Source organism: Phoca vitulina, unplaced genomic scaffold (assembly GCF_004348235.1).
Source record: "Phoca vitulina isolate PV1807 unplaced genomic scaffold, GSC_HSeal_1.0 scaffold17, whole genome shotgun sequence".
In the NCBI taxonomy this organism is placed as follows: domain Eukaryota; kingdom Metazoa; phylum Chordata; class Mammalia; order Carnivora; family Phocidae; genus Phoca; species Phoca vitulina.
Window position 1 is genome coordinate 25,036,496 of NW_022589720.1, and position 20,731 is coordinate 25,057,226.

A 20,731-nucleotide genomic window follows, 5' to 3' on the forward strand; every position below is an offset into this window, starting at 1 on the left:
AGATGAATGGATTAAAGAAGATATGGTATATATATATATACAATGGAATATTATGCAGCCACCAAAAAATGAAATCTTGCCATTTACAACGACGTGGATGGAACTAGAGGGTATTATGCTAAGTGAAGAAGTCAATCAGAGAAAGACAAGTATCATATGATCTCACTGATATGTGGAATTTGAGAAACAAGACAGAGGATCATAGGGGAAGGGAAGGAAAAATGAAACAAGATGAAACCAGAGAGGGAGACAAACCATAAGAAACTCTTAATCTCAGAAAACAGAGGGTTGCTGGAGTGGTGGGGGGTGGGAGGGATGGGGTAACTGGGTGATGGACACTGGGGAGGGTATGTGCTATGGTGAGTGCTGTGAATTGTGTAAGACTGATGAATCACAGACCTGTACCCCTGAAACAATACTTTGTATGTTCATTAAAAAAGAAAAAGAGCCTGGAAAACTATTACCAGTAGCCAGCTGTTTTTGTCTGGAGCACAGCCTCACCCACTGATCTGTACTGTCTACGACACTCTCATTCAACAGAGCTGAGCAGGTGTGCTATCACATACGGCTCACAAAGCCCAAGTACTTACTATCCAGTCCTACAAGAAAAAGTTTGCTAGCCCCTGCGCTATTTTGAAATACTACCACATGTATATACTAAGTAAAAATTAAGTAAGAAAACTATGGTAGAATACAAAAATACAAATGACATGCTTGCTCTGATTCAGGCACTTTCAAGATCATAGTTTATTTATTACTTCAGATAAAAAGATAGTATACATATTAAGGAATCCCTTAAAATTCCACTCTAAAGTTATACACCATCTAGTACTTTTGCATTGAATGTTAACCAAAAAATCTCTAAACACCTGAAAGCCCCACTATTAACATGAACTATGGTAATAAAAATTTTGACATTTAATTTGTTCAATATATAGTATTTACATTATGAAACCAATGCTGATACCATAAACAGTGATAAAGAAATAGTAAAAATAAACTTTAAAAAGCAAAGGTTTATATTCTTACAATGTGCTAATCATAATTGTATATAAAAATTAAAACATAGCAGAGCTTTCTGTTACAAAATTCTTAATCATCTGAGTTGTAGTCATTACTTGCTAACAATTTACATGCAACATCTGCTAAAATTGACATTTGATTTTTTTTCCCCCTAAGAAAGTGTGAGTAGATAAATGACATTTAAGAGCATACATTAATTTACCTGTGGACAGAAAAAGAAAAAACTGTACTCAAGATTAGTACTGGTCACAAGCCTCTTCCCTACAGAAATGATAAAAAACAGTTAAGACCAAAAACAATTCCAAAAGGAGATGCATAGGCAAAGAGTACCATGAATCGCACAGCTCAAGAACTCTTGGGACCAATCAGACACATCTTTTCTCTTTCCTTCAGTGATGAGAGGTCTGTTTTGTCATCAAATAATATTGACTGAAGCAAATGAGGGGCACCAGGTGTACAACTAATTAAATCTTGCAAAATACTAAGATGGAGGCAGGCGTGGCCAGAAGGGGCAATGTGTATTTAATTCAAACTATATACACAGCATAACTGGAATGCAGCCCATCCCAAACTGGCTTTGTGAAACAACTGGACCTTTATGATTTAATAGTTAAAATTACAACAAGTGTAATAATACAATAGATTTACATGGGAAACAAAATCCAAGGGGCATTTTATATTATTTACTGTGTTGTTTCAATTTAAAAATAATTTGCTAAGTACACATCTCAACTGAGGTCTATGTATAAAATGTCCTAATAGATACAGATATTTACCTTTGGTGAGTTAAAGGCCTTTTTGTGACTTCTGTCTGAACCGTAGGCAGAATGCTAGATATACATGCACATGTGGGAAAAACTCAAGCTGAGGTAATCCAAAAGATGTGCACGTGAGGAGACTGGGATTACTTTGAAAGTCAAAGCATCCCAGCAACCCGAAACAGGTTAACAGTGAGAATGGCAACAAGGAATGGATTGCCAATATGGCAGTAAAACTTTTTTTTAAAACAGAAAGAGGAAGGCCTCTCGTACCAGCAGAATCCTGCATACATACAAAAAAGAAAAAGCCATCCACCATTTCATAAAACAAAAGCCAATTATAGTGTGGAAAGTACAAATCGCCGAAAACCAGAAGTCAATAGAAGAAAAACTACTGGTTTACGTGAGAGAAAGGAACTTCATTCTTAGCCGTCACTTGGTGAACGCGGCCACCACTGCCCACAGGACCTCATTGGTGTTGGCCTTCAGACATTCCACTTCAGGATCTAAGTCAAGGAGCTGCCGCACTCTCTTGGTGGCTAAATCATACTGCTCGTCCAGAAGGGGAGCGAAAGCATTCTCCAGGACATCGGAGGCGTGCGCTAGGTAAATGAGGGCCAGCAAGCGCTTGTCCATGCGGTGAGGGTCATTCACCCATTTGTCAAGAACAGCTTCCTGTACCTTCTTGATGAGGCGCTGCTTAATATTGTTGTTGGTGAGGGGATGTGTTGTCATGTCAAAAAGTAGGAAGTTCTGTTTCTCTGTTGTCAACACACCCTTCTCCACCAGGTTTTTAGCTAACCGTTCCCGCACATTTCTTAACTGATAATGCAATTTTAATGGATTCCAGGTCTCACCTAAGCAAAAGATTTCAGAAGTTAGAAATGATTCGGTATTATCTCTGCTATTTTTATAAAATGTACTATTAAAATAAACAATAAAATTTGGGGTTTTTTCCCCCCTCTAAAGAAACAGAAAAAAATCCAACTATTTTTCTTGCCAACTAAACCATGAACCCCTTGAGGGCCAGGCCTTTGGATTCTAAGCACCTGGCACATTTTCAGGCTCAACAGTTACTTAAAGGACCAAACTGAAAGCAGTCTTCAAACCAGTTATCCTAATGTGAAAATGAGCTAAATATTAAATATATTTTCCTCTCTCCAGCTGTTGTCAAAAAGCAACCACAGCAGTAGGTTTTTTTCTACCAAAACACCAATGTGTGACAAATAAACAAAAGAAAAAAAAAAGTTTCCTGATTAATATGCTATTCCAGAAACTGCTACCATATACCTGGCCTACAAAGCTAGGAAAGCCTATTTAGACAATCTATTCTTTGATGACAAATAATATAAAGCTAATTCTAGAAGGGCAAAACATTTCACCATTTTAATTTTGTCACCTATGCACATTTCCTCTCAAAACAGAAATATTTAAAATAAAACCAAACAATTTTCACCAAGATAATTTTTTTTTCTATAGAAGACTAGAAAGGAATATATAAAAATATTAACCTTGGTTTTCTTTGGGAGTATGTGTGACAAATTTTCTTTTTTGTACTTTCTGTATTTTCCAAATGATCTCCAAAGAATATGTATTTTTTTTTTAATTTGAAAAAAATACTATAGCAATTCTCTAAACTGGAACACGTTAAAGATCAACCACAGACACTTTCATTATATGCAAAAGCTGTAAGGCTGAAATTTTACAATACTGAGAGAAAACTATATTGTCTAACCACTAACCACTAAGAAATTTAAATTAATAAGAAATTCAGTTCCTCAGTTGTACTAGCCATGTTCCAAAATGCTCAACAGCCATGTATGGCTAGTGTCTACTGATTGGACAGCACAGAAATAGAACATTTCCATCATCATAGAAAGTTCTAGTGAACAATGCTATCTTGAAATATATTACTATTCAGTTGGCCATAAAAAGAGTATTTTACCATATGACTTAACACTAAGGAATATGGGGATATGGTAAGAGTAATCAGTCCTGGACTTAAACAATTAGACCCTCTGACCTTACACAAATAGAAACCCGGATAAAATATATGAAACAACTGTTTTCCAGTGCTAGTCAAAAGGCAGTCCTGAGTGGTGACCCTTGAGTGAAACCTAAGTGAGCCATACTACTACCCAAGCTTACTATCTAAAGGTGCATCCCAGTCAGCAAAGCAGGAGAGAAGACCTCAAACAGAGCAAAGGAGTAACACTGTGTTTAAACAGGCAGAAATAAAATTTTTTTATTTAAATTTAAAAATTTAAAAAGGTAGAGACAGAGTTCCAGGAAGCTAAGGCAGCTGAAATACAAAGGCAGAGTACTGGAAGAGGGAGCTATGAAGAACAAGAGCTCTAAATATCCGTGTGGTGTTCCTCCGAGTATGCCTGAAAACAAAGCCACACAAGTTAAGGTGAGAAACTCTGCAAAGCTAGACAAAGAAAAACTACCCGAAAGCTGTAAGCTGAACAATTCTAAGGGTTCACATGGGGCTGGGGCAAATTTGAGTGCCAAGCAGACTGAGTAGAAAGATCTCACTGAACACCCAGGACATTCAGAAGGGACTCCAGAAGGATCACACCTTAATAGTAGGCCTAAACTAGTCCTTGAGAAAAGACTGTTCTAGACCTGGCCTAATAAAGCTTAAAAACAAAGTGATCCACAAGTAACTTAATTGCCTACCAAAACAAATTTCAACACTCTTTAAAGAAAAACAACAGAATCCAGCACTCAACAACATAGCACACACAATGTTCAGCAACGAATAAAAATTAGTAGCCCTGTAAATTGTGACCCAAACCAAGGGGGGAAAAATTCAACAGCAAGAGTGAACCAAATCAGACATGACCCAGAAATGACACATTTGAGGGAATTAGCAAAGATTTTAAAACAGCTATTATAAACATCTAAATAATTTAAAGGAAAACATGACTGCAATGAAGAGAAAATAACAGCTTTTTTTAAAGAATAAATGATCTGGGGGGCACCTGAGTGGCTCAGTCATAAATGTCTGCCTTCAGCTCAGGTCATGATCCCAGGGTCCTGGGATCAAGCCCCGAGTCGGGCTCCCTGCTCAGTGGGGAGTCTGCTTCTCCCTCTCCCACCCGCCCTGCTTGTGTTCCCTCTCTCGCTGTGTGTCTCTCTGTCAAATAAATAAATAAATCTTAAAAAAAAAAAAAAAAAATGATCTGGAAGTGCCATTTTGCATTTTGTGATTCACTCTGTAAAACTAGGGACTTGAAAGAAAACTGTCAAATAATGAAAGGCTGGTACCATGAATTATTAGTAAATTGAAGTCACTTCCTGCATTAAACAGTAATAATAATATTTTCCATAAAAACCCTAGCAAATCAGCATCCACAAAAGAAAAATGATCATTGCACTCAATTTCCTTGGTAACCTTAAAAAGGAAAAGAAATATATTTGGGGCCCTATTAGATTTTAAAACCTAATCATAAGGGGTGCCTGGGTGGCTCAGTTGGTTAAGCGGCTGCCTTCGGCTCGGGTCATGATCCTGGAGTCCCTGGATCAAGTCCTGCATCGGGCTCCCTGCTCGGCGGGGAGTCTGCTTCTCCCTCTGACCCTCCCCCCTCTCATGTGCTCTCTCTCATTCTCTCTCTCTCTCAAATAAATAAATAAAATCTTTAAAAAAAAAAAAAAACCTAATCATAAAAAAGAAAAATGTAACTCAATAATAAATAAAATTCTACTTATTGCAATTTCTAGTGTTAAACAAGCCTATACCTACATTTAATGTTAAGAAATGATTAAAAGTTACTTGATGAAGCATTATCACATAACCGGTTATAACAGGCAAGCTCCGGAGCCAGACTGGTTAGATTTGAATTCCAACTTGGTCATTTTCTAGCTGTGCAACCCTGGGAAAGGTTTCTTAACTTCTCCATTCCTCTGTTTCCTCATCTGTAAAGTCAAGATAACAACTCTACCCACCTCATCAGGGAGGATTAAATGAGCTAAAGACATATCAAGTTCTTAGAACAGAGCCTGGTACACAGTTAACACTCAACAAATGTTAGCTATTATGTGCAGAATCAGCACTCTGACAGAAAGACTTAAATGCCTAAAATATATTAGGTACTAAGAACACAAACATAAAAGAAACACCCATAATATAATTATCCTGGCAAGAATAAGATGTGTAGGATCATAAAAACTGTGTAACAAGGAGCCCAGAGGGAGTAAGAAATTATCTGGGTTTGATGTAGGGGCATTTCCATGGAGTTACAGGAGAAAGAACTGTCAAACTAAATCTTGAAGTCCCTCAGGAATCAACATCCTATGAAAGAAAGCGGAGGGGCGCCTCAGTGGCTCAGCAGGTTAAGTGCCCACCTTCAGCTCAGGTCATGATCTCAGGGTCCTGGGATCAAGCCCCAAGGCGTCAGGCTCCCTGCTCAACTGGGGAGTCTGCTTCTCCCTCTGCCCCTCCTCCCCCCTCGCACTCTCACTCTCTCCCTCAAATAAATAGGAAGGAAGGAAGGAAGGAAGGAAGGAAGGAAGGAAGGAAGGAAGGAAGGAAGGAAGGAAGGAAGAAAGGAAGAAACGAAGGAAAAGAAAGAAAGAAAAGAGGAGCCTGCATTACAGGCAAAAGAAACAATAGAGTGGATAGGCAGCAATTATATGCAGAATATAATGAGCCCTGGAATGGAGTCACACATCTTTCACAGGTGCTACAATTTCCACTTTTTAAGTTTGTACCAAGCCATTATCTCCCCAACAAGTGCCTGCCTGCTGTACCTTTCACCAGACAGTTTGGGGTTTGTGCTTTCTAATATCACTGGCTTGTGGTAGGCAGCCTAATACACTAGGCTAGAATTGGCTAGGTTGTGTTTTCTGACCTTCTTCTGACTTTTGGAAATTAAAATAAACATAAAATAACCAATAGCCAAATTTATGTAGAAGTCCATAAATAATAGTTCAACTTTAAAATTAACTGACTGTGCTTATAATAATTTGTCAATTATCAAAGTAGTACTTTTCCCTGGCAACTCACTAATCAAACAGAAGGGTATTGCATGCCTCAGAGAATATCTTGGCTATCTAGTTCAAAAAATGGGGGAGGGGGGAGGATCAGGATTATTCTGAGAAGTCCACAGTTAAGCATCTCTTTGCAGACCTAAAAACACAAAATCCCTCTAATGCTGCTATACAATGAGTTCCTTTTCTCATGGGAAATGAATGGGATTAGCAATTTATAACTTACTGTTTATTGTGCTGAAGTCATACTAAGGTTTACCTACTTTATTCACAATTAAATCTTATATATTACAACCAATGGAACAAAATAATAGTTACAAAGTTCCTATGAGAAATTTCTCAATTCCAAAATATGGTACAATTTAGTGTTGCTACTAAAAATGAGAAGAGCCTAAACACAGGCCCACCTTCAAATAAGGTGTTCCATTTATGAGTGGACCTTCTTATGGGCTATAGTTTCTGCCCCAAAGGAAGTAATAAAAAGGGGCTCAGACATCATCTCCCTTTGCAGTAACTCCCTCAAAGGGGGAAAATCTCGCCTGCTCACTCCAGTACAAATGTTATTCAGACCTCCTCAGATATTTGAAAAAATGAAGAAATCTCATATGCAGAAGGCTGAAACAGTGTGGGTAAAATGCAAATGTTGTTTAATACTATTCTTGGCACCCTAAAAAAAAGGTACAATGAAATAACTGAGTGGTGAAAGTATCTTGGCATCCTAACATTTCTGCCTTTTGTTTTAAAAAAATAGGGGTGCCTGGGTGGCTCAGTCGGTTAAGCGGCTGCCTTCGGCTCAGGTCATGATCCCAGGGTCCTGGGATCGAGCCCCACATTGGGCTCCCTGCTCAGCGGGGAGCCTGCTTCTCCCTCTCCCTCTGCCTGCCTCTCTGCCTACTTGTTCTCTCTATCTCTCTGTCAAATAAATAAAATCTTTAAAAAATAATAATAAAAATAAAAATAATAAAAAAAATAATAATTAAGCTAAATCAAAAGAATAAAGTCACCCCTGAAATTAGCACACTTAAGACACCAGTATGAATTGGGATGGGCGGGTAGCTGGATGAGTGAATATACAATAAATGTTTAAACTATCACAGCTACTAAAGATTTAGCTGCTTCAATTTAAGCAGAATATCAGATACCTTTTAAATACTTTGTAATAAATGCATGATTACTTAAGTGTTTAAAACTCTAAGATTAAAAGATGTTACTGTGATCCATATTGTTATTCATCAGCTCCTAAATTATTCACAGTGTGAAAAGATTTTATAAGTTGTACAAGCAAATTAAAACTGGGTGGCTCAGTCATTAAGCGTCTGCCTTCAGCTCAGGTCATGATCCCAGGGTCCTGGGATCAAGCCCCGCATCGGGCTCCCTGCTCGGCGGGAAGCCTGCTTCTCCCTCTCCCACTCCCCCTGCTTGTGTTCCCTCTCTCACTCTCTCTCTGTCAAATAAATAAAATCTTTAAAAAAAAAAAAAAAATGTATAGAATGTATCTGTAGTTCACTTTTTTGTAAAGGAAATGGTGAGAAGTACATACACAGAAGAAAAGGTTATTTACATCCACTGCCCAACAATTATTTCAGTGAAAATGACATACTGAGAGGTACCTTAATGATTTTGCTGCAAAAAAACTTCGATATTCCTTGACATGTGTTACAAAACCAAAAGCAGCTTTGTTCATAAATTTCGCAGTCTAATGACTCCTTGTGACCAAACTGATCAACTACATGTCAAGATTTCAGAAAGTCAAAAATTAAAAACAGTAAGTATGGTAAGAAAAAAAAAAACAGTAAGTAGTCTTTGCCTCAAATATATGTATATTTATTATTTTTTAAATTAATGAGATATATAAATGCTTAAAATATACTGGTAGTTTTAACATGTACAAATGTACGGTGTAAATAACAGTAATATGAACCCCTGGGCACCGCCACCTCAAGTAAAAAAGAACCCTCTGTCAGACCTCACGCACCCCCATGCATCTTCTCCGCCCCACAGGTAACCACCAGACCAACATGCTCTCTTCTGCAGAGACTCTCGCCTCCTCTGCACATATCCACCAACAGTACAGCACAGGACCACAGTCCTGACAAGTGAGTAGCAATCCCAGACTTAGCTGCATGAGGACAGACAGGCCCACCAATTTTACCACTCTCTCTAGCCCCTCTGAACAAGAGCACTTCCTTCCATCTCCTCTCATTCTTACCCTTCAAACGTCTAATCCAAGTTCTGCTTCCTCTTCCAACGACTAAAGCTCCCAAGGATTTCTCTTTTCTCTGAGCTACTGTACTTTCAGAGAACCATATTGTTAAACCCTAATCTGTTATCAAATTATTAGAAATACACAACTGTTGGGACACCTGGGTGGCTCAGTCGTTAAGCATCTGCCTTCGGCTCAGGTCATGATCCCAGGGTCCTGGCATCGAGTCCCGCATCGGGCTCCCTGCTCGATGGGGAGTCTGCTTCTCCCTCTGCCTGCCGCTGCTTGTGTTCCCTCTCTCGCTGTGTCTCTCTCTGACAAATAAATAAAATCTTAAAAGAAAAAAAAGAAATACACAACTGTTCCCCAAGTGGACTTTAAGATGGATGCTTTCAGTAGAGGAAGGACTTCAAGTCTTACAGCACCTATGTCAGTAAAGCTGCTGTAACCGGTATCTGGTATTAATCATTACCTGGGAGCAACATTTTAAGAATTTAAAATTTAACAAGCTGGCTGCAAAAGTGAACATTTAAAAAGTCAAAGTGGTAAGTGTTACGTTTTACCCAAAAAAAAAAAAAAATGCTTTTTTAAGAAAAATCAACCAAGCTATCAGTACTTTCATTAGGCGGGAAGTAGATGCTTTCTTAATTTAAAAGAAATGTGCTTTTTTTCTCCTTCTCTCACTCTGAATTCCCCACTTTTAGGCTAAAATGACAGGTCATTCCTAATGTGTGTCAGAACACATGACTAAGGTGCTACAGTGATACTCGAGCACTGATGGCCATCCCAAACTTCACAGGATATTGCTTTTTTTAAAAAAACTGTTCTAAGCAATTAGCCTCGCAGTTCACCCAAATTGCCAATCCAAATGGACACTCAGAATCATTTACTGAGAACAAAGTGGCCTGTGACGGACTCACAGCATGAGTGAGAAGTCCTAAGGCTTCTGAGGCTTTGGGGTTGCCTGTTTCCACAGCTTAACATAGCCTACCCAGTATAGGGGAGCATGAGATAACTTTTGACAAAGATTTTGTTTCACAAACTCTTAAGTGCATTTAAATACTTCTGAGAAAATCTTATAGACTTGTGCCATCTTTCTGCTCTTCAAACAGAGAACCAACCCAACTTGGTTCAATTAGCATTTATATCAAGTACTGGACCAGTTACAGCCACCTTATACGCTGAGAGTCAACCTTCCTGCATGCCATACTTGCGTGACAGATACATAAACCGTCAAAGGAAATCTGGTTGTCTAAGACAGATTAGTAAATCAAATCCCAACGTGCTATTAGCACATCCGACGTACGCTTGTACAGAGATCGCCGACCGACAGAGGGCCCTGAGAACATCTCCACAGTGCTGAGTGCTACCAAAATGGGTATCAATAACGTTAACGCAAGACCCAACCACATTCCATAAAAGACCACCACTCTGACCTATACCTGCCAAAAAAATTAACTACAACTTAGAAAAACCCTGCTTTTAGCCGGTTGAGAACATAACTACAAATTCCAATTTGCCCGACCAGAAGTGGTAATGGGCCAACATGAGCATGACCCAAAGACTGCTTAGGTGATCTCCAGAAAAAGTACAAAATGATCCATCAGGGGACAGTGAGAAATTTTTAGCACTTCTACTTTTATCTGAAAAAATATTTGCTAATATTTAACATATGGAGTTAACGTTAAAGCCCTCACTGAGATTCTGTTAAATGGCCATGTACCACCAACAGGCATTAAGTGGAAGGCTAACTCAAAGAGGGTTGACAACATGCTGGGCCATGTGACATACAGTATTAGTAGGTGCTAAGCAATCTAGCTTTAACCAAACAAACTCTGATCAAATGGGCAAAGTAATTTTAAAAGATTCCTGCAAAAGAAATTATAACTGGACATAGCACCAAGGGGGAAAGAGGGTTGAGTTAAAGTTTCTCCTTATGGAAGTAAAAAGAACCTTTATTAGAAGATTTACAAGAGGATGGTCAATAGAGACAAACTGCAAAATTCATCAAAACTACCTTGTGAGTAAGTCTGTTTTCTATCAGTAACAAACAGAATGAACACTGCCCTAACTGTAAAGTGCCACTGTTGCCTATTAGCTAACAATGGAATATGCGTATTCAATTTTTACATAAACAAAGATGCAAAACTCAAAATCTTTTACTGAGAGAATAATAGGGTTATTTTTAGAAACTGTAAGTTAAAAAAAACTACAAGTGAGAAAAAAATTACACGTTAATTACCAATCTAACAACACCCAAATGCTTTTAAAAGTTAAAGAGCAGTATGTTTGAACATGAACTGAAATAATACATGTACACAGAAGCAATGTTTTATGTAACAGTAAAGAGGAAAAGCAAGAGAACTTTCGGCCTATACTCTACACTTAGGTCCTATACTCAAAGCTCTCTATCTAGATTAGACAAATACGCAAATAACTTTAATGTAAATGCAATAGTCACCAGTGCTGTCAACCAAGTATTTCAGGTTCTCCTTCCTACCGCTGCACTTTCCTGTCTCCTTGAAGTTAGGGGAGGCCACGTGACTTGCTCTGACCAATGAAACCGGAACCACATGTCCTTTCTGAACAGAAACTTCCAAGCCTGAATGATTGGCTATGCTCATCTTCCCTTTATGACAGTGACAGACAGTGCTCCAGATGGTGGCAGCTCTATCTGCCTGCCTGGCTGCCAAAGTGAGAATGAAGTGGCCTGTGACTACTTATAACATGAGTGAAAAGTCATCTGTTGTTTAAAGCCACGGAGGTTTGGGGGTTGTCTGTTATCACAGCTTAACTTAGTCTACCCTGTGGTAAGGTAGCATGAGGTAATTTTGATAAAGAAGGTGGAAACTCTAAGGAAGAATATTATGTTTCATTGAACATCTATCTGCTCAGTCTTATTAAGAGGGGGTGAAATTTTTAAAACCACTATTTTCCCCATTCAGTGACTAGTAACTTTCAAGTCTGCCTATATAACACAAGCTTTTGGCCATTTTGTGTAAGTTTCTCTCAAAAGAATTTTAAGCTTTTACAAAAATCTTTTAGACAGAATTCAGCTTTTAGTTTATACACAAAAGCTTACCACTAAGTAATTCAATCCAGTTCTGGACCGTTTCTGGAGGTTGAGTCTCCTTAACATGCTTTAGAGCTTCATCAAGAAGAACATCCCCTGTTGGAGCATCTGACTTACAGATCACCTAAAATGTAAGCAGTAAGAATCAAATAATCCACTAATTCTTTCTTCTGACCATCTCTTTAGATGAAAACCTTAAAACAATTATACAAATAGTTCATTATACTTAAAGTCCCTAGTGTGTTCATGCAGTGTCAAGGTTCAAATTTTAAATTAATTCTCTATTAAGAAATCCAACATTGAAAAAAAAAAAAAGATACCCAACATTTAAACCTAACCAGATTAGCCACAATCACGAATGCAAATAAAGTTACTGTGCAAGAATTAGTAAAGCAAAAGGCTAGAACAGTTTTTACTCACTGTTAATTCTTTTCATTGCTAAACCTTGGGCTATTTAATCAAGAAATTCATTTTTTAAACATTTCTAAGTTACGGAAACAAACTCAATTATATACAATTACATATTCAATTCAGTATGATAAAGGTGGCATTTTAGAGCAGTGGAGAAATGAATTTTTCAATAGATGTTATTGAAACAACTGGCTAACCCATTAGAATTAAAAGTTCAGTAAGACTTGGCTCCTCAGAGCTTATACCACAACAAAAGATAAAGATTTAAATATGAAATATAATTTAGGGGTGAGAAAGTTTTTTTCAAAATTGTGGCAACTAGCAGAAACCTTGAAAATACCAATAGGTTTGGTAACAAAATTTTTAAACACTACAAAACTTTTTAAAGCTAAGATACAGAATCCATCTAAAAGTGGAAAAATACAAAGCCAGGGAATGAGGGAAAAAAATGCTATAGGGGCGCCTGGGTGGCTCAGATCAATTAAGCGTCTGCCTTCAGGTCAGATCATGATCCCAAGGTCCTGGGATGGAGCCCCATTATGAGGCTCCTTGCTCACCAGGGAGCCTGCTTCTCCCTCTCCCTCTGCCTGCTGTTTTCCCAGCTTGTGCTCTCTGTCAAATAAATAAATAAAATCTTTTAAAAAAAGAAAAGAAGAAGAAAATGCTATATACTGCTTTAGCCAAGTATTAGATTTCTGCAGCCTTCACTGAGTTCTTGGCTAAGCAACAAATTTCTAGTTGAAATTCCATTAACACCAAATGTTAATCTGTTATATTACTTTATGTTAGCTATTAAAATGTCATACAATTTTAAAACATTATTTTCTAAATGCAGTTCTCCCTTAAACTTGTCTTCAACACGTGTCCTTTACCTTTCTGCTCAATCTTCTAAAAGGCTATTTGTGAGACAGCGTGACCCAACAGAAATATAATTAGAATGACAAATGCAAGCCATAAAGCTTTTAAATTTTTGTAGTTATATTAAAAAAGGAAAAGAAACAGGTGAAATTTTAATATATTTTACTTAGCCCACTATAGTCAAAATATTAACATGTAATAAATATTTTTATTTTTATTTTTTTTTATTTTATTTTTTTTTAAAGATTTTATTTATTTATTTGACAGAGAGAGAGATAGCGAGAGCAGGAACGCAAGCAGGGGGAGTGGGAGAGGGAGAAGCAGGCGTCCCGCCGAACAGGGAGCCCGATGTGGGACTCGATCCCAGGACCCTGGGATCATGACCTGAGCCGAAGGCAGACGCTTAACGACTGAGCCACCCAGGCGCCCTGTAATAAATATTTTTAAATTGAGATATTTTACATTCTTCTTTTTTCAAGGTAAGTTTTCAAAAATCCAGTGTGTTTTTATTTACAACATGCCTGAATCTCACTAGCCACATTTCAAGTGTCTGGCTCACAGACCCATGTGGCCAGTGGCTATGGTGTTGGCAGATACAGAACATTTTCATCATCACAGAAAGTTCTACTAGACAGTACTACTCTGGACCATGCTTTTTGTAAGAGGTCAGAGAGAGAGTACGAAAAAAGGAGAACCATGGCAGAAAAAAGTTGTTTGTTTATACAATGTGGTCATGCCACCACTTCTGACCTCCCACTATTCCTTAAATTCACTGCAATCTGGCCTCAACACCCACCTCATGCCCACCCTCTGAGACGCGACTTATATCAGGTCACAATAACCTGGGTACGGGTGGATCTTTTTTCTCATGAAATTCTGTCCCCTCAATCTCTCCCAGCTGGGACTACTCTTCTCCATCACCTCTGCAATTACTCCACTCAATCTAGTTATCTTTCACTTGGATTAAATTTCCTAATTAGTTTTCCCAAACTAGTTTCAATCCATTCTCCTCACTGATCTTTTTAAAAGGCAAGTCTTACCATGTTATTTTAGTTTCTGCTTAAAACTCTTCAATGCCTCAGGGTAGTTCTAAACCCCTTAACAAAATTCAGCAATCTGTGGCCCACTAATAAATATGCTCTGCCCACACCTTTAATTTCTATTCAGTATATTGCACCTTAGAGGGGAGCCTCATTCTTAAATATGAACAGTTAACCAAGAATGACAAGATACTAAAAGAAAACCTTCAACATCAAAGAAACCAAAAGACAGAAAGTAAAAACTTGAAGAAACATAAAAAAGAAATTTTCCAAAGAGCCATAATATTCTCAGTGATTTAAAAGAAGATATTATATCCATGAAACAAGAGATCGTGATAAAACAAAAACAAAACACAAGAAAAGGCTCCTGGAAATCAAAAACATTAGAACCACATTTAAAAAAAACTCAAAAGAGGGTTAAAAAAAGGTAAGGGAGGCCAAGCCAATGCCAATTATTTCTCAATAAAGCTAAGAAACTAAAAAACAAAGAAAAAAGACTAGTCAAGAGGTCCACATCAAACTTAAAGTTCTAGAAAATAGAGCAAAGATATAAGAAATAGAAGAAAACTTGATAAAAACAAAACTAAACATTTCTAGATTGAAAGAACCCATGCATAATGAATTTATTTGAGAGAAAGAGAGGAAGAGCGTGTGCTTTGGGGAGAGGGGGGGAGGAGGCAGAGGGAGAGAAGCAGACTCCCCACCGAGCGTGGAGCCTGACCCTGAGATCATGACCTGAGCCAAAATCAAGAGTCGGACGCCTAACCGAATGAGCCATCGAGGTGCCCCATCATCTCCATACCTAATTTAATGTAATCTCATCTACAAAGATTTACTCGGGATTAGGTTCCAGGGGTTAGGACCTGAACACCTCTTGGGGACCACTATTCAACTTGCTATAGCTCTCTATAGTTATTTCTTTGGCATTTACGTCCATATTTCTAAATGAGCTTATACTGCCTTGGGCATGCTCTCTGTCAAATAAATAAATAAAATCTTTAAAAAAAAAAAAAGAAGAAGAAGGAAGGAAAATATCATAGGATATAACCAAACTCTGCAGGGCTAACATAATTGTAATAATATAAAACAATTGTTATGGTTTTGCAAAAATTATGATGTAACTCTATCAGGAACTTTGGGGGTGGAGGTAAGTGGTATTAAGAGAGCCAAATGTTCAACTTTTTTTTTCCTCATCTTTTCTAATAGAAAGTAAATAGCATTTCAAAGTGATTTATCAAGAGATAACCAGGGGGGCCTGGTTGGCTCAGTTGACAGAGCATGTGACTCTTGATCTTGGGGTTATAAGTTCAAGCCACAAGTTGGGTGTAGAGGTTACTTAAAAATAAAATCTTAGGGGCACCTGGGTGGCTCAGTCGTTACGTGTCTGCCTTCGGCTCAGGTCATAATCCCAGAGTCCTGGGATCAAGCCCCACATCAGGCTCCCTGCTCTGCGGAAAGCCTGCTTCTCCCTCTCCCATGCCCCCTGCTTGTGTTCCCTCTCTCGCTGTGTCTCTCTGGTCAAATAAATAAAATCTTAAAAAAAAAAAAAAATAACATGTTAAAAAAGGTAAGGGAGGCCAAGTCAATGCCAATTATATCTTAATAAAGCTAAGAAACTAAGAAACAGAAAGAAAAAAGACTAGTCAAAAGGTCCACATCAAACTTAAAGTTCTAGAAAATAGAGCAAAGATATAAGAAATAGAAGAAAACTGATAAAACCAAAACTAAACATTTCTAGATTGAAAGAACCCATGCATAGGGGCGCCTGGGTGGCTCAGTCGTTAAGCGTCTGCCTTCGGCTCAGGTCATGATCCCAGGGTCCTGGGATCGAGCCCCGCATCGGGCTCCCTGCTCCGCGGGAAGCCTGCTTCTCCCTCTCCCACTCCCCCTGCTTGTGTTCTCTCTCTCGCTGTGTCTCTCTCTGTCAGATAAATAAATCAAATCTTTAAAAAAAAAAAAGAACCCATGCATAATGAATTTTAATATATGTGCTGCCAAAGCAAGCACAGAATAATGATTTTTTAAAAGACCCACATCAAGGTATATCGTACAATATCAGGAATAAACAGAAGATCTGAAATGCTTCCAGATAGGAAAACAGGTATCACACAAAGAATGAAAATCAAAAGGGCACCAGACTTTAATAGCAACTTTGTATACTAGAGGGCAATGGGGAAATGACTTCAAAATTCTGTGAGAAAATAATTTAAATCTAACATTCTATTCCCAACTATCAAATGAAAATGAGGTTCAGTAAAGAAATTTTCAGGCATGCAAAATATCAAAACATTTTCCTGCCACAAGGATGGAAAAAAATATTAGATCTAGAAACAGGAGGTTGAAAGCAGTAAAATGAGACAGGAAGTCCCAATAAAACCAAACCATAACCAGTCCAGACTGAAGCACAAGGCAGATTCTAATGGAGTTACTTAATGTATTTGAACATTTGAAAATTAATAATGCTAGTTTTTTTCTGAGGGAGCATATAAGAAAAAAAAGGCACAGAGAAAACATTTTTTAGAAAGAAAATTATTAAAACTCTAAGAAAAAAAAATGAGGGGTGCTTGGGTGGCTCAGTTGGTTAAGCATCTGCCTTCGGCTCAGGTCATAATATCCCAGGGTCCTGGGATCGAGCCCCACGTCGGGATCCCTGCTCAGTGGGGAGCCTGCTTCTCGCTCTGCCTCTGCCCGCCGCTCCCCCTGCTTGTGCTCGCTCTCTCTTTCAAATAAATAAAATCTTCAAAAAAAAAAAAATCACATGAGGAGTACATTCTGCTATACAATGTTTATTCTGCATAGAACTTTCAAGAAAGCCATTAATGTGGCTTTCTTTCCTATAGGATTATGGCATATCAAGCAAAAAATGTTCAGTTCTGACCTAAAACTTTGTAGATTTCATTAAGATGCTGTATTAAAGGAAAAAACAGGTTTTAATTTTTTATTGTTATGTTAATCCCCACACATTACATCATTAGTTTTAGATATAGTGTTCCATGATTCATTGTTTGTGCATAACACCCAGTGCTCCATGCAGAACGTGCCCTCCTCAATACCCATCACCAGGCTAACCCATCCCCCCACCCCCCTCCCTTCTAGAACCCTCCGTTTGTTTTTCAGAGTCCATCGTCTCTCATGGTTCTTCTAAGGAAAAAACAGTTTTGAAACACCATGGCCCCAAGAAACACAAGACTAGACTAGAAGAGAAACAGTCTTGAATATCTGAGATGGAGGCTGGAGTTAAAAATTCTAAAAAATAACTATTTACACAGACTTTTACAGTAGAGAAGGTAGAGATCTAAAAAGTATTCATATTCTGCTAAAAAAGTCCAACAGCCTATAGATAGTTAACTTGCACGGTAACACCTCTGAATTTTAAAACAAAGTTATGTCAAGTCTTTCCAAAGTATGGCTTTCAGAAGCAGCAAATGAAGTTTGGAGTCTTTCTGAATATGCAAGATGCAGGGGCCAGTGAGTCTAACAATGAATTAATTACATTAGTCATTATGTACCAAGAACCAAGAAACAAAGAATGCAAAAAAGACATGAAAACATGATTTCCAATAAAGTCTTAACTTTAAAATCAACTTCCTCTTTAATTCTTTAAATCTATTAATAGAAACTTCCATTTTTAGTCAGCACAAACTCTTTAAAAAGGATATGTTATTCAGCACTCCTCTTACCTTTCTTGTTAACAGACTTTTACGTCTCATTCCACAAGCCTCTAGTTGTAACCTTCCTCTCAGTGCTAATTCAATTAACATACAGCCACGTAATCCAGATGATATACAGTCATTCCAAAATGATGTGTAACCCTAGTTAAAAAAAGGGAGGGGGGAGAGAAAACAAAATAGCTAATTTACTTTGAATTCAGACTCAAAAATAGAAATATCCTTAGCCAAAGTTATTTTTGGTGCCTTTTACCTTTCGTATCTTTTCATAATTATACTTTTAAATAAAATACTAAAAAAATTACAATTATTATACATTACTAATCTAGATTTTTCAGGTGTTTGTTGTCTTTTCACCACTAATCCTTATATGCAGATAAATAACTTTGGAAGTCAGAGGTTTAAAAAGAGGTCTTTCATTCTTCATTAAGTTACATGTTTAGGAGGCTCTTTCAGATTGCAAGGACCTGGGCTCATTCACTAAGTTAACCCCTGATGATAGCGGTTTATTATTAGTACGTGTGGGCAAGTTTAAAAAGTTCAGGAAAGGGGCGCCTGGGTGGCTCAGTCGTTGAGCATCTGCCTTAGGCTCAGGTCATGATCTCAGGGTCCTGGGATCGAGCCCCGCATCGGGCTCCCTGCTCCGCGGGAAGCCTGCTTCTCCCTCTCCCACTCCCCTTGCTTGTGTTCCCTCTCTGACTGTGTCTCTCTCTCTCAAATAAATAAAGAAAATCTTTAAAAAAAAAAAAAAAGTTCAGGAAAAACAATCTAGCCCACTGTGGCCTCACAGAGAATTAAAAAATCATTCATTCAAGGCTTCTTTAGTATAAAAACACAAAGCTAATTTTAGAAGAATATATTAGGAAATTTATGAGGGCCCATGCCTAAAGTTCGAATAACAAGCATTGTAAAGTGATCAGATTGCCCCTCCCCGCGCCCCCCTCCCCAAGAGACATTTAAGGGCAACATCCAAGGTGGAAGAACAACCAGACAGAATGAGACTGACAGACACCTAGAGATCTGGGGATATGCAAATCAACCAGATGAAGTCTGGGCACTTTTTCAGTGAATAATTGGGAGTTCTCCAAAATATGAAGCCATGAAGTCTGCCATCTACTAATTTAAAGTATCCAACTCAGGAAAAAGCAGAACTTGGGTTCTCAGAACAAGGTAACATATAATCTTGGTAGGAGAGAGATCAGGCTAATTGATCCTGTGAAGAACGGATGGCCTAGGATAGGGAGTGGGGGGGAAACCTAGCCCCTTGATTCTGTCATTCTCTCAAGGTCAATCTTGGTACTTTGCCAGGTCACAGTGGTCACCCTGTGTATCAGAAGATAACTGACCAACCATCAAGGTCCATGGGATTCCACTATTGACACAGGGACTTAAATTAGCCTAATGAAACTACCACTCCTGAGGGAAAAGGCTTTGGGAAAGTGAGAATCTAGATTAAGGGAGCCACAAAGGAATAAACAAAGTATCGGTTTAAAGAGGCCAATTTAAATATGAGGCAGGGGAAGCAAAAACTGACTGGATTTGAGAGAATACTTTTAAACTTAATAAATGGCAGGGGTCTGATTAAAATAAGACTGCCACGAGGAGCCTGCTTCTCCCTCTCCCTCTGCCCCTTCCCCTGCTTGTACTCTCTCGCCCTCTCAGATAAATAAAATCTTTTAAAATAAGACTGTCAGAGGTTTAGCGACATGGTTAGTGAGACCAGTAAGTTACAGAGGTTAGGTAAAATCCATGGTCTGTGTATCCATGCCAACTTAAGTCCTGCGAAGCCTGGGAATGGATTCCACATGAAATCAAAGTTACAGATGTCTGGCTTCTACTGACCTGGACATGGAGCTGAAGCTCCCAGGTAAGCCTTTACAAACTGTAAACAACAGAACACACCTCGTGAAGCAGTAATGCATGTGGACAGTACCACACCCTGTCTCTGTCTACAAGCCTGGAAATTCCGGATGAACAGTACTGAAAAACTCACATTTGCTAGCAGAGGATGAAATATTATGTCTCAACCTCAACTGCTCCCAAGGTTATGGTATACCCAGAGAGGTTAGCAAAATGGAGTCTTTAATAACAGACTTTAAAGATCTACATTTAAGTGAATGGCTTTTGGGCAGTACCACTAAAACACATACTTAAACAGAATTAAATTCACAGGGGAAAGCTGACAAATGAGCATGGACAGTTCTGTAGCAAAACTGATCAGGAATTAACCAGGTTGGGGGAAGGGAGAGAGAGGAGGAATACTAAAAAGGGCAAGATTAATTCTAAATATTTGAATGGTATAACTGGATCAGATGACAATGCCACCCCTGAAATTAAGTATATTAGAGGAAAAGCAGTAGATTGTACGAAAGTCAAGTGAATCTGGCCGTGACATAGACCAGCAAGATTCTGCAGTGAATTCATGCCCCAACACATGTACGACAGACCAGCAGTGGTGACGAAATTACTCAGTTACAAATGCTAGGGAGCCCTTTAATCTTTCATCTCTAGTGCTAATCTTAAAACTACATCTCATCAATCCCAAAACATACATTTTAAAAGCTTACAATATATGGATGATGAATATTAACTAAATCTACTTTGGTAAGCATTTCACAATATTTGTAAATCAAACCATCATGCTCTACACCTTAAATTTACACAGTGATTTGTCCATTTTTCTCAATAAAACTGTGGGGAAA

General features: G+C 38.3%; 1 protein-coding gene across 1 annotated transcript in view; it reads right to left on the reverse strand.

Annotated features, from left to right (window-relative positions):
• Nucleotides 1-732: 732 nt before the first annotated feature.
• GOLPH3 (golgi phosphoprotein 3) overlaps nucleotides 733-20,731 on the reverse strand; it is a 62,894-nt gene continuing 42,895 nt past the window's right edge. Inside the window, exons 2-4 of the mRNA XM_032415238.1 lie at nucleotides 18,042-18,173; nucleotides 12,062-12,176; nucleotides 733-2,638 (exon numbers count right to left, since the gene is read on the reverse strand). Coding sequence (XP_032271129.1) covers nucleotides 2,214-2,638; nucleotides 12,062-12,176; nucleotides 18,042-18,173 — 672 coding nt within the window. The 3' untranslated portion in view covers nucleotides 733-2,213. The remainder of the gene's footprint in view (nucleotides 2,639-12,061; nucleotides 12,177-18,041; nucleotides 18,174-20,731) is intronic.